The 15343-nt window shown below is 38.8% G+C and overlaps 1 protein-coding gene across 1 annotated transcript; it reads left to right on the top strand.

Annotated features, from left to right (window-relative positions):
* The first annotated feature begins 446 nt into the window (after window positions 1–446).
* Window positions 447–11876, top strand: LOC118938509 (zinc finger protein 879-like). The gene is made up of 4 exons (XM_036942549.1): window positions 447–647; window positions 2319–2353; window positions 4174–4292; window positions 10039–11876. Exons 1-4 carry the CDS (start codon window positions 447–449, stop codon window positions 10938–10940), a joined length of 1257 nt encoding a protein of 418 aa, XP_036798444.1. The 3' UTR covers window positions 10941–11876.
* Window positions 11877–15343: the final 3467 nt, after the last annotated feature.

Below are 15343 nucleotides of genomic sequence, written 5' to 3'. Positions count from 1 at the left end.
ACAGTCAGTGTGGTGGCTTGGTCTGAGTACTCAGATTGCCAAGCTAGTGGCCCAGTGTGAGGTCTGTACAAAATGTCAACCTTGTCATCCGGAGCCAATGATGGCAACGGAGCTGCCAAAACGGCCATGGCAAAAGGTAGGGGCGGATATGTTCTATTGGAAAAATGACACTTATCTGCTAGTGGTAGATTACTACTCAAGATACATTGAAATAGCAAAGACACCCATAGCCACATCAGCTGGTGTTATCAATGGATTAAAGTCAATTTTTTTCCAGGCAAGGGGTCGCTGAGGTCCTGGTTAATTGAAGCGTTTAAGACCAACCTTGTGTATATTACTCTTTGTGTTTTGAACATACTTTTGTTTACCTATCATCTAGTTAATTTAAACGTGATTTGCTTGTTAAATTAGCATATGTGTTACATTGATACTTAATCGCCCGGAACATGAGCTCACTAAGCAAGACGGAGAACGGTCTGGTGAAAGGAGAGGAAGAAGCTTTCAGAATGAAAACGGATGAAGAGGAGGCTATCACATTGAAAGAAGAAGAGGATGATATTACAGTGAAAGAGGAAGATGGGAAAGATGTTGTCAGCGTGGAACATGATGAGGTAGAAGCTTTCAGAATCAAAAAGGAGGAAGATGCCGTAACATTGAAAGAAGAGGAAGAACCTTTTGGAGTACAAGAGGAAGAGGAGGCTATCTCAATTAAAGAGGAGGAAGACGTTTTGGGAGTGAAAGAGGAGGAGGCTGAAGATCAGATTAACCCCAGTGAGTATTGTCTTAAAAACAGGGGCACTATGCAGTCCTTGAAATAATGTGGTGTTTCAAAGGGGCATTCTACTGAAGTTCTACACTGTCGGAATTGTTTAAGGGCCAATCTGCCATTGGTACATATTTTTAGGACTTTTACATTATTTTGATTGAATTCCCCACGTGGTCTATATTAAAGTGCACTTGATCTAATATAACAGGCTTTTAAAATGTAATTTCTACTTAAAATATCACAGGGACGTAAAAGGAACCCATTTTGTGGAACGAGACTTTTACATTGAATCACAAACAATATTTAAAAAAAAAAGCATAATTAACGATTTAGGTCCTTTTTTTAGACATATTAATATCTAATGTAAGACCCAGTGATTGTAATAGAAGATCATAAGTTTACTATCTATGATGTTCTCATTCACACAGGAGAGAGACATGACTATGGTGGATCCTCTGGGGAGCCTCAACAACATCCTGATGCTGACGAGTCAGAGAAGAGTCTCTACAGATCAGAACACCAGATGGTGCAGCTTGGCATGAGAAGGAAAACAACGTGGCTGTTATGAAAGTGAACTGTGATCAGCGGTGCATTCATGTGCCGATTGTTGTTGACAAAGTTTCTTAAACGGAACAAAACGGGGTTACAATATACCTGAATTTGTCCAATAGAAACTCTTGTTTGCAACTGCTGGATTAATGATTACCCACTATATCAGCTAGATGCAGGCAAGAGTATGCAAGGTGGTATTGAATGTGTCACTTTCACTGACCTGTGTACACCTACGTTGTAAACTTCATTCATAGGCTAGGTTGTAGCAAACTCATGATTGGTAAAGGGAACATCTGAGAATCAAGTAGTAGCCTAAACCTCTCGCTGTTACATTGAACAGGGTGAATCGAATATGAATGACAGTTGAATGACAGTCATCCAACATGCTGTAGTAGAAAAAAGGCCATGCTCATGAAAAACCAAATGGTCCTCCCTCATCTTAAACGGCACTGACCACCACTGTTTGGGTGGTGGACCATTCTTGGTACACATGGGAAACTGTTGAGCTGAAAACCCCAGCAGTGTTGCAGTTCTTGACACAAACCGGTGGGCCTGGCACCTACTACCATCCCCCGTTCAAAGGCACTTAAATATTTTGTCTTCCCAATTCACCCTCTGAATGGCACACATGCACAATCCATGTCTCATTTGTCTCAAGGCTTAAAAATCCTTATTTAACCTGTCTCCCACCCCCTTCATCTACACTGATTGAATTGGATTTAACTACTGACATCAATAAGGGATCATAGCTTTAGCCTGGATTCACCTGGTCAGTCTAAGTCATGGAAGGAGCAGGTGTGCTTAATGTTTTGTATACTCAGTGTAAAGCACTACATATAATCAAGTGCTATTTGGCTTTAAGGGAATAGTATGGTCACATCGAGATAAAAAACGAATGTGAAAAATGAACAGAGAAAATGTGTATTAACACACTACCTATTCATAGAAGTATTTATGCATCATCTACACATTCATATTACGCTTCTACTTCTGTGTACAGGAAATTCTTAAATCAAATCTTATTAGTTCTAAGACGTGAGTGAAAATATATCAGTTTATTGTTAAATTATTATAAATTTATTTCCAATACAAAAAAGCGTAGTAACTATTGTTTCCAAAATGCGTTGCTCACTCCAGCCAGCCGATGACGATGTGCGTCTTGCGTGACGTATAATGGACTGGACGGGACGCTTCTTCAGGAACAACAACACGGCTACTCTTTCAACCACCTCGATAGCTTGCTAGCCAACATAAAACTGAAAGATTGATTATTTAGACCATGTTAATGTACATTAGCTAATCTCAGTATTTTAAACAAATTTTGGTTGACTTATCTAATGGTTAACTTTAACCTAATGTGCTTGTTCAATTTGCAAACTTTTTAAAGATTGATAGTGTCTAGGCTAGTCGCTAATGCTACCTAACTTGCTAACTAACATCCCTGACCATGAGCTCACTAAACTTCTCCTCCCTTTCGACCATGTTTGTGTACATTAGCTAATCTGTGTTTTAAACACATTTCTGTTGACGGATCAATTGGTCAACTTAATTTGCAAACGTGTTAAAGATTGATACTGAGGTTAGCACTAGGCTAGTCGCTAATGCTAACTAACTATCCCTGACCATGAGCTCACTAAACTACTCCACCCCTGCTAAAGAAGAGGTATACTGTATGGAGAAAGAAGCTCTGAGACTGAACATTGTCGTCGAAGAAGAAGAGGAGGGTGTTGCAGTGAAAAGAGAGGAAGAAGCTTTCAGAATGATAAAAGAAGAGGAGGGTGTTACAGTGAAAAGAGAGGAAGAAGCTTTCAGAATGATAAAAGAAGAGGAGGGTGTTACAGTGAAAAGAGAGGAAGAAGCTTTCAGAATGATAAAAGAAGAGGAGGGTGTTACAGTGAAAAGAGAGGAAGAAGCTTTCAGAATGATAAAAGAAGAGGAGGGTGTTACAGTGAAAAGAGAGGAAGAAGCTTTCAGAATGATAAAAGAAGAGGAGGGTGTTACAGTGAAAAGAGAGGAAGAAGCTTTTAGAATGATGAAAGAAGAGGAGGATATTACAGTAAAAGGAGGGGAAGAAGCTTTTAGAGAGGAAGAGGATGCTGTCTCAATAAACGTGAAGGAGGAAGATGTTTTGGGAGTGAAAGAAGAGGAGACAGAATTTCAGATTAACACCCGTGAGTACTGTCTTAAACAGGGGCACAAACTATGCAGTTGTTGAAGGGGGGCATTCTACTGAAGTTCTACACTTGAATATGTTGTTCAGTACTGTATAAATTGTTAGTTCAATCTGCCATTGGTACATATGTTTTTGGGAGATTTAAATTAGATTTATTGAATTAGATTTATTAAAGTGCACTTCATCTAATATAAAATTCAATATTGCTGCGTAATTTCTACTTAAAATATCAAAGCGACACAAAAGGCACCATTTTACATTTGCATCACACAATATTTTATAAAATCATGATGAAAGTGGCCATTTTAGACATATTCATGCCTCTTGTAAGACTCTGTGATTGCATTAGAAGATCACAAGTTTACCATCTGTTTGATGTTCTCGTTCACACAGGAGAGAGACATGACTATTGTGGATCCTCTGGGGACCCTCAACAACATCCTGATGCTGACGAGGCAGAGAAGAGTCTCTCCAGATCAGAACACCAGATGGTACAGCTTGGTCTGGTCTAGCATACAGCTTGCTCTCTCTGGGTCTGGGATGGGTTTCTGTAAAGCACTTCATGACAACAGTGACATCAGCATCCATAATGACATGTGTCTGTGTCCCCTCTTTATGTTTACCAGGACAACGCTAGCCCTTCCTCCCTCCCGGAGTCCCTATGTCATGCCTCTCCCGGTAGCACCTTACTGCTGGGTATGAAGAGGTTGTCTGTGCTGCTGGTGGACTGCAGGAAAACAACAGGGCTGAGTGGTACTGTGAGAGGAGGAGAAGAGAAGAAAGGATCAGATTTAACTCAAAGTAAGTGCTGTAGTTTAGTTTGAACAAATACAATAGATCTGCCCACTGGTATCTGTTACCAGGACAACCAGCAGAGTTCTGTTAGTTGACAGGAAGATAGACTGGTGGATTTGGATGTCATGAATATCATAACACTGAAAAAGGATTCTGCCAATGAAAAGAGAGAAACCAATAGACCATATAAAACCTTGATGAAAGTTAGCTTTAGAGAGAAACCAATAGACCATATAAAACCTTGATGAAAGTTAGCTTTAGAGAGAAACCAATAGACCATATAAAACATTGATGAAAGTTCGCTTCAGAGAGAAAGTTTCAAGATGATCTGATGTAAGGTGCATGTTTTACAAAAACATTTTCTCAAAATATGATGGATGTTACATTGCCTGTCCCAGTCAACCCCCCCTATCTTTACAAGACTCTAGAACGCAAATTAAACTCCAGACACTTCAATGTGGTCTGTATTGCTTCTTTCTTGCTGTTGGTGATTCTCTGATCCACCTCTACGCAGACGACACCATTCTGTATACTTCTGGCCCTTCTTTGGACACTGTGTTAACTACCCTCCAGATGAGCTTCAATGCCATTCAACTATCCTTCTGTGGCCTCCGACTGCTCTTAAATACAAGTAAAACTAAATGCATGCTCTTCAACCGATTGCTGCCCGCACCCGCCTGCCAGACTAGCATCACTACTCTGGACGGTTCTGACTTAGAATATGTGGACAACTATAAATACCTAGGTGTCTGGTTAGACTGTAAACTCTCCTTCCAAACTCACATCAAACATCTCCAATCCAAAATTAAATTTAGAATTTGCTTCCTATTTCACAAACAAATCCTCCTTCACTCATGCTGCCAAACATACCCTCCTCATAAAACTGACCATCCTACCGATCCTCGACTTCGGCGATGTCATTTACAAAAGAGCCTCCTACACTCCACTCAACAAATTGGATGAAGTCTATCACAGTGCCAGCCGTTTTGTCACCAAAGACCCATATACTACCCACCACTGCGACCTGTACGCTCTCGTTGGTTGGACCTCGCTTCATACTCATCGCCAAACCCACTGGCTCCAGGTCATCTACAAGTCTCTGCTAGGTAAAGCCCACCTTATCTCAGCTCGCTGGTCACCATAGCAGCACCCACCCGTAGCAGGCGCTCCAGCAGGTATATCTCACTGGTCACTGGTCACCCCCAAAGCCAATTCCTCCTTTGGCCTCCTCTCCTTCCAGTTCTCTGCTGCCAATGACTGGAACAAACTACAAAAATCACTGAAACTGGAGACACTTATCTCCCTCACTAGCTTTAAGCGCCAGCTGTCAGAGCAGCTCACAGATCACCTGTACATAGCCCATCTGTAAATAGCCCAAACAACTACCTCATCCCCTACTGTATTTATTTATTTATCTTGCTCCTTTGCACCCCAGTATTTCTACTTTGCACATTCATCTGCAGCACATCTACCATTCCAGTGTTTAATTGCTAGACTGTATGTCCTTCGCCAGCATGGCCTATTTATTGCCTTACCTCCCTTATCTCACCTCATTTGCACACGTTTTATATAGACTTGTTTTTCTACTGTATTATTGACTGTATGTTTGTTTTACTCCATGTGTAACTCTGTGTTGTTGTACGTGTCGAACTGCTTTGCTTTATCTTGGCCAGGTCACAGTTGTAAATGAGAACTTGTTCTCAACTTGCCTACCTGGTTAAATAAAATAAAAAAATAAAAAAATTAACATCTGATCTACAGAACTTGTTAAAAATTGCAAATATATATATTTAAAACAAGCTCCGTAAGATTTTTCTAAAAGCCATGAAATATGATTAAATGAAAAGCGTTTCTATCTATATATAATAACTACAGTACACTATGCCTAGATTCTTCAAATATTATAGAGTCTTAAAGGAGGGCTGTAGCATCTACTGATGAAACATTATGGAGTCTTAAAGGAGGACTGTAGCATCTAATGATGAAACATTATGGAGTCTTAAAGGAGGACTGTAACATCTAATGATGAAACATTATGTAGTCTTAAAGGAGGACTGTAGCATCTAATGATGAAACATTATGGAGTCTTAGAGGACTGTAGCATCTAATGATGAAACATTATGGAGTCTTAAAGGAGGACTGTAGCATCTAATGATGAAACATTATGGAGTCTTAAAGGAGGACTGTAGCGTCTACTGATGAAACATTATGGAGTCTTAAAGGAGGACTGTAGCGTCTACTGATGAAACATTATGGAGTCTTAAAGGAGGACTGTAACATCTAATGATGAAACATTATGGAGTCTTAATGGAGGACTGTAACATCTAATGATGAAACATTATGGAGTCTTAAAGGAGGACTGTAGCGTCTACTGATGAAACATTATGGAGTCTTAAAGGAGGACTGTAACATCTAATGATGAAACATTATGGAGTCTTAATGGAGGACTGTAACATCTAATGATGAAACATTATGGAGTCTTAAAGGAGGACTGTAACATCTAATGATGAAACATTATGGAGTCTTAATGGAGGACTGTAGCATCTAATGATGAAACATTATGGAGTCTTAAAGGAGGACTGTAGCATCTAATGATGAAACATTATGGAGTCTTAAAGGAGGACTGTAACATCTAATGATGAAACATTATGGAGTCTTAAAGGAGGACTGTAACATCTAATGATGAAACATTATGGAGTCTTAATGGAGGACTGTAACATCTAATGATGAAACATTATGGAGTCTTAAAGGAGGACTGTAGCGTCTACTGATGAAACATTATGGAGTCTTAAAGGAGGACTGTAACATCTAATGATGAAACATTATGGAGTCTTAATGGAGGACTGTAACATCTAATGATGAAACATTATGGAGTCTTAAAGGAGGACTGTAACATCTAATGATGAAACATTATGGAGTCTTAATGGAGGACTGTAGCATCTAATGATGAAACATTATGGAGTCTTAAAGGAGGACTGTAGCATCTAATGATGAAACATTATGGAGTCTTAAAGGAGGACTGTAACATCTAATGATGAAACATTATGGAGTCTTAAAGGAGGACTGTAACATCTAATGATGAAACATTATGGAGTCTTAAAGGAGGACTGTAACATCTAATGATGAAACATTATAGAGTCTTAAAGGAGGACTGTAACATCTAATGATGAAACATTATGGAGTCTTAATGGAGGCCTGTATCATCTAATGATGAAACATTATGGAGTCTTAAAGGAGGACTGTAGCATCTAATGATGAAACATTATGGAGTCTTAAAGGAGGACTGTAGCATCTAATGATGAAACATTATGGAGTCTTAAAGGAGGACTGTACCATCTAATGATGAAACATTATGGAGTCTTAAAGGAGGACTGTAGCATCTAATGATGAAACATTATGGAGTCTTAAAGGAGGATTTTTACTACTTGCCGTCGTGGGGATTCGAACTGGAGAACTTTCGGTTACTGGCCCAACATTCTTATTAACCGCTAGTCTACAAATGTTACAGATGTTCCAACTTCAATTCATTATTTCTCAACTAGGTGATGATTTAACAAAAGCCCATTCGCTTTAGGGCCGTCTGGCTCATTGCGAACTGTGTGAAGACCATTTCTTTGTCTGACTGAGTGGTGGTAGGCAGCAGCAGGCTCATAAGCATTCATTCAAACAGCACTTTTCTGCGTTTGCCAGCAGCTCTTCTCAATGCTTGAAGCACAGCGTTGTTTATGACTTCAAGCCCATCAACTCCCGAGATTTGGCTGCCAATATTATAGTGCCTATAAGAACATCCAGTAGTCAAAAGTATATGAAATACAAACAGTTTAGAGAGAAATAATATCATAATTCCTATAATAACTACAACCTAAAACTTCTTAACTGGGAATATTGAAGACTCATGATAAAAAGAACCACCAGCTTTCATATGTTCTCATGTTCTGAGCAAGGAACTCAAACGTTAGCTTTTTTACATGGCACATATTGCACTTTTACTTTATTCTCCAACACTGTGTTTTTGCATTATTTAAACCAAATTGAACATGTTTCATTATTTACTTGAGGCTAAATTGATTTTATCGATCTATTATATTAAGTTAAAATAAAAGTGTTCATTCAGTATTGTTGTAATTGTTACAAATATATATATATATATAAATCGGCCAATTAATCGGTATTGACTTTTTTTTGGTCCTCCAATAATCAGTACCTGCGTTGAACAATCATAATCGTTCGACCTCTACTTTACATCCAGAATATTTTGTTCAGTAGAGTTACTATCAGATGTGCTATATATAGTTACTATCAGATGTGCTATATAGAGTTACTATCAGATGTGCTATATAGAGTTACTATCAGATGTGCTATATAGAGTTACTATCAGATGTGCTATATAGAGTTACTATCAGATGTGCTATATAGAGTTACTATCAGATGTGCTATATAGAGTTACTATCAGATGTGCTATATAGAGTTACTATCAGATGTGCTATATATAGTTACTATCAGATGTGCTATATAGAGTTACTATCAGATGTGCTATATAGAGTTACTATCAGATGTGCTATATAGAGTTACTATCAGATGTGCTATATAGAGTTACTATCAGATGTGCTATATAGAGTTACTATCAGATGTGCTATATAGAGTTACTATCAGATGTGCTATATAGAGTTACTATCAGATGTGCTATATAGAGTTACTATCAGATGTGCTATATAGAGTTACTATCAGATGTGCTATATAGAGTTACTATCAGATGTGCTATATATAGTTACTATCAGATGTGCTATATAGAGTTACTATCAGATGTGCTATATAGAGTTACTATCAGATGTGCTATATATAGTTACTATCAGATGTGCTATATAGAGTTACTATCAGATGTGCTATATAGAGTTACTATCAGATGTGCTATATAGAGTTACTATCAGATGTGCTATATATAGTTACTATCAGATGTGCTATATAGAGTTACTATCAGATATGCTATATAGAGTTACTATCAGATGTGCTATATAGAGTTACTATCAGATGTGCTATATAGAGTTACTATCAGATGTGCTATATATAGTTACTAACAGTCTTAGGAACATATGATGATGTCATAGTGAATTCATGACATGTGACTGACCAAGCCGTTTCAGACTTTATAATATGGCTATATATATAGATGTACTGTATATAGTTACTAACAGTTTTAGGACATTTCCCCAAAATATTTCACCTTATTTTTTTACTTTACCCAAAATGTCATGACTTCAGTGACAGTCAAAGTGTTGAAAATGTGTTAACGTCTAAATTAATTGGGCCATTTAAATAGCGTGTCGAATCCCTTCGACGTAAATACATGTTTTTGATTTTCACATAAAATTACTAATTTACTTATTTAGGTTCAAGGAAGTGTGTAGGTCGCATTCTGTACATACAACTATTCATACAACTCTGAAGGTTTTTTATTCAGAACCACCTGCTCGATAGGAATCCAGCGACGTCTGTGTCTTCAGTGTCCTAGAACTGTTTTTTTTTTGTGTTCTGACTTGTAAAAACAGAATTAATAAAATAAGTAATGTAAACATATTATCAGTAATTACCAGGAAGCTCTACAACATAATTTGTTTTAAAATCACAACAAGATTGTTAATACTGGCTATAGGTTATTGAGGGATCTGATTAGGATTTTCCCTCGTTGCAAGGCTGTTTTATCATGTGGAGGTTTCATTCAGGTCTATTTAAATAAACAATCTGTTTTTGGCAGGAGAGAGACCAGACTCGGAGGAACCAGAGCCAGATATGTCCAAACCAGCAAGACGACACCAGTGCTCCCAGTGTGGAAAGGGTTTTAACCAGAAAGGACACCTGAACCAACATGAGAAAATACACACGGGGGAGAAGCCTTACCACTGCTCTCAGTGTGGAACGGGTTGTAACGGGTTAAGGGACCTGAAACAACATGAGAGAATACACACAGGGGAGAAGCCTTACCTCTGCTCCCAGTGTGGAAAGAGTTTTACCCTGTTATGTAACCTGAAAACACACGAGAGAATACACACAGGGGAGAAGCCTTACCACTGCTCTCAGTGTGGAAAGAGTTTTAACCAGAAAGGACACCTGAAGCAACATGGGAGAATACACACATGGGAGAAGCCTTACCACTGTTCCCAGTTTGGAACAGGTTGTAACCAGTTAAGGGACCTGAAACGACCTGAGAGATTACACAAAGGTGAGAAGCCTTACCATTGCTCCCGGTGTGGAAAGAGTTTTACAACAATAGGGACACTGAAAATTCACGAGAGAATACATACAGGAGAAAAGCCGTACCATTGCTCCCAGTGTGGAAAGAGTTTTACAACATTATGGAGCCTGAAAATACACGAGAGAATGCATACAGGAGAAAAGCCGTACCACTGCTCCAAGTGTGGAAAGCGTTTTACCCACTTAAGTAATCAGAAAAAACATGAGAGAATACACACAGGGGAGAAGCCTTACCGCTGCTCCCAGTGTGGAAAGAGATTTAGCGAGTTAGGAAGCCTGATGGCTCATGAGCGAATACACACAGGGGAGAAGCCTTACAAATGCTCAGACTGTGGGAAGACATATTACTCATCACAGTCACTTAAAAGACATGTGAGAGTCCACACGGGAGAAAACATGAATTGAATATGGAGTATGTCAGTTTGAAAAAAGAGTAGATCAGATTCCTTGTGCTTAAATGGTCAGATAATCAAGTGATATTTGGATGTGATGCATTTGCTCCAATGTTGACATTTGCATTGTCCCACTGATGATTTAATGAAATGAAATGTATCACTGACTCTGTAATGTAAAATGTTAATTATATGTGTCCACATATCTGAGTATGTGACTAACCTTGTGAAACTGTTCTATCATAATCTCCTGTTCCTGGGAGTATCATCCTGCGTTGCAAACCAGCTGCACCTGCATCCTTGTCTCAATGAAGACTTCTTTGTTTTACTTTCCTGGGGTCATTGAACTTTGTTTCCACGTCATTTCAACAAAACAAATCCACGTGATAGTGTTTGATTTATGTGATTTAAACTTTGAAATGCGTTTGTCAGAACCAACCTTCTGGACATGTGTAGTATTTAAGAAATCGGGGACTCGCTGATCTCTCTCTGCCTCTCTCTCTCTCTGTCCCCATCTCTCTCTCTCTCTCTCTCTCTCTCTCTCTCTCTCTCTCTCTCTCCCTGATTCACCAAAGGTTTTTGTTCTCTACAGTTTAACATAAACAGTATTTCCCTCCTGTCTAAAAACATACTTTTGGATTATAAACATGTCAATAAAAAAAGATTACTAAAGTAGCCAATGTACCTTGTCATATACATCATAACCCAAGGGTGGTTAAAATTGTTGTTAGAATGTCATATACATCATAACCCAGGGGTGGTCAAATTGTTGTTAGAATGTCATATACATCATAACCCAGGGGTGGTCAAATTGTTGTTAGAATGTCATATACATCATAACAAATGTCTATTAAATAACTATTATATACATTAACAATATTGTTTTGTCAAAGATTTTTTACGAATGATCTCTGAAAGAGATAAAGGGTCCTGAAAAAGGGGAAGTTTCTTTATTTTGCTGAGTGTCATATTGAGATGCAACTCAAATATAAATAGATGGAAACTATATCTGACCCAGTACTGCTGTCTTCTTCTCTACATCCCATAGCCATGTGTGTGATGTGGATACTTTTGTTTTTACAGTAGATTTGTTTAAGACTACCAAGAAAACTCTCGACGTGCCCCTGATTTAGCCCCCCTGCAGTAAAAGGTTATTAATGGGGTAAAATGACCTTTTTCTTGTTTTGTGTTCTATATCCTGCCAATCATTTATTCCTTCATAGACAGAAAACGTGTTGTCATGTGTGCTCTCTCTCCGGCCTCTTGGTCGTCTGGCTGCTCATTATGGTGCACACCTGTCATCATCGTTACGCACACCTGCTCGTCATCAGACTCACCTGGACTCCATTACCTCCCTGATTACCTTCTCTCTCTATATATATATATACATGATATCATTCTGCCATGGAGGCATAGACTACTTTGTAGTTAACATTTAATTGACAAGGTTTTTGGGAAAGCTTTTCTATCAACCAGAAGATGGTTGTCATTAGCATCATCGCTAACAGCTACACATAGTGGTAGACAAATGCACTCAGACAAGGGCATTTCTGGGCTGTTTCCTCTTCAGAAACTTGAAGGAAAATAACGATAACTTGCAGGCAGAGGGTTTAGAATTGTATCAATTTTGGTTAAGGGCTTGTCAGTGAGCATTTCACAGTAAGGTCTACACTTGTTGTATTCAGCATTTCACAGTAAGGTCTACACTTGTTGTATTGATGTGACAAATAACATTTGATTTGAGATAAATATGGGGTATGTCAGTTTCAATGTTACGGTCTTTGATTAAATTTTTCAAACTCAGGCTGTGTGTGTGTGTGTGTGTGTGTGTTTATCATTCCTTGGTCTTTCCTTGTGGTCCTGTGGCTCAGTTGGTAGAGTATGGTGCTTGTTAAACCAGGGTAGTGGGTTTGATTCCTGGTACTACTCGTATGTAAAGTGTTTGCACACATGACTGCAAATCACTTTGGATAAAAGTGTCTGCTAAATGGCAGATATATACACTGATTATGCCAAACATTTGGAACACCTTCCTAATATGGAGTTGGACCCTCCCTTTTCTCCCTCAGAACAGCTTCAATTCGTTGGGGCATGGACTCTACAAGGTGTCGATAGCTTTCCACAGGAATGCTTGCCCATGTTGACTCCAATGCTTCCCACAATTGTGGGTGTCCTTTGGGTGCAGTGGAGGCTCCTCAGAGGAGGAAGGGGAGCACCATCCTCCTCAGTGATTTTCAGAAAAATAAAAATTGTACTACATTTCAAAAGTTATCCTTTTTAGATAAAACTATACTAAATATAATCACGTCACAAAATAATTGATTAAAACAGACTGTTTTGCGTCCTCCTCTGGGTACATTGACTTCAATACAAAACCTAGGTGGTTTATGGTTCTCAAGGCTTCCATAGACTTACACAGTTATTATGACAACTTCCGGAGGACATCCTCCAACCTATCAGAGCTCTTGCAGCATAAACTGACATGTTGACTTACTTAGCTAGCAAATGCAGCTATCTAGTTTAGCCTACTGAAACACCCTGCTCAAACAGAGGGATGCTATGTTAGCTAGCTGGCTATGACTATCCAACACAACACTGGAACTCTTCCAAGTCAAGGTAAGCTTTTGGTTTTACTAATTTATTGCCACCGGGGTCCACTAATGTAAATGCTAAACTGCTTACTGACTGTACACTGTAACGTTACTGCATGATTGTAGCAGGTTTACTAACGTGTTAGTTCTATTAGCTCTGTTGACTATGATGTTATTTTAGCTAATATGGTGACAACAATGTAAGCTGTGTGTTTCAGTCATGATATGGTTTGGCTTGGAAAGTTTTTTTTGCCTGGTCTCATACAGCTGATGTGTTATGCATTGAAGTCCAGAAGCAAAGGGAAAAGGTGAGAGGAGGAGAGAAGGAATACAACGTGGCTGTAATGAAAGTGAACTGTGTTTACACGTGATCAGGGGTGTATTCATTCCCGCCGATTCTATTGACAAACGTTACTTAAACGAAACAAAACCGGAACGAACATACCTGAATTTGTCCAATAGAATCTCTTGTTTGAAACTGTTTGACTAATGGTTACACCCTATATTTCAGCTAGATGCAAGGCGGAATGGACATTTTTCTCTCGACCTGTGTGCATATACAGTATATCACAAAAGTGAGTACACCCCTCACATTTTTGGAAATATTTGAGTATATCTTTTCATGTGACAACACTGAAGAAATGACACTTTGCTACAATGTAAAGTAGTGAGTGTACAGCTTGTATAACAGTGTAAATTTGCTGTCCCCTCAAAATAACTCAACACAAAGCCATTAATGTCTAAACCGCTGGCAACAAAAGTGAGTACACCCCTAATTTTTTACAAAAATGTTAAAAAAAACATTTGTGATATACTGTATGTTTTAAACTTTCATTCATTGGTTAGGTTGTAACTACCTCATGATGGGTACAGGGAACATCTGAGAATCATGGAGGAGCCTAAACCTATCGCTGTTACATTGAACTGGGTGAATGGAATATGAATGACAGTCATCCAACATGCTGTAGTAAAAATAAGGCCATGCTCATGATAAACAAAATGGTCCTCCCTCATCTTAAACGGCACTGACCGCCACTGTTAGGGTGGTGGACCATTCTTGGTACACATGGGAACTGTTGAGCTGAAAAACCCAGCAGCGTTGCAGTTCTTGACACAAACCGGGGCGCCTGGCACCTACTACCATCCCCCGTTCAAAAACACTTACATATTTTGTCTTCCCCGTTTACCCTCTGAATGGCACACATACACAATCCATGCCTCAATTGTCTCGGGGTGTAAAAATCCTTATTTAACCTGTCTCCCCCCCTTCATCTACACTGATTGAAGTGGATTTAACTAGTGACATCAATAAGGGATCGTAGCTTTAGCCTGGATTCACCTGGTCAGTCTAAGTCATGGAAGGAGCAGGTGTTCTTAATGTTTTGTCTACCCAGTGTAAAGCACTACAGATAATCTAGTGCTATTTGCATGTGATACATTTGCTCTGTTGTTTACAGGATGATGTGTATCTTGTAGAGCGTGGCTTTAAGGGAAAAGTATGGTCACATCTAATAAAAAACGAATGTGAAAATGAACAGAGAAAATGTGTATTAACACACTTCCTATTCATAGATGTATTTATTCATCATCTACATATTCATATTAAGCTTCTACGTCTGTGTACAGGAACGTATTATTTGTAAGACGTAAAATAAAATATATCAGTTTATTGTTAAATTTATTATAACGTTCTTTCCAATACAAAAGTGTAGTAACTGTTTCCAAACTGCGTTACCCACTCCAGCCAGCAGAGGGTGATGTGCGTCTTTCAGGTGATGCTTCATGCGTGACGTATAATGGACTGGACGGGACACTTCTTCAGGAA

Source organism: Oncorhynchus mykiss, chromosome 13 (assembly GCF_013265735.2).
Source record: "Oncorhynchus mykiss isolate Arlee chromosome 13, USDA_OmykA_1.1, whole genome shotgun sequence".
Classification (NCBI taxonomy): Eukaryota; Metazoa; Chordata; class Actinopteri; order Salmoniformes; family Salmonidae; genus Oncorhynchus; species Oncorhynchus mykiss.
Note: the sequence above shows the minus strand (reverse complement) of the source record. Positions and strands in the feature narration are given on the sequence as shown.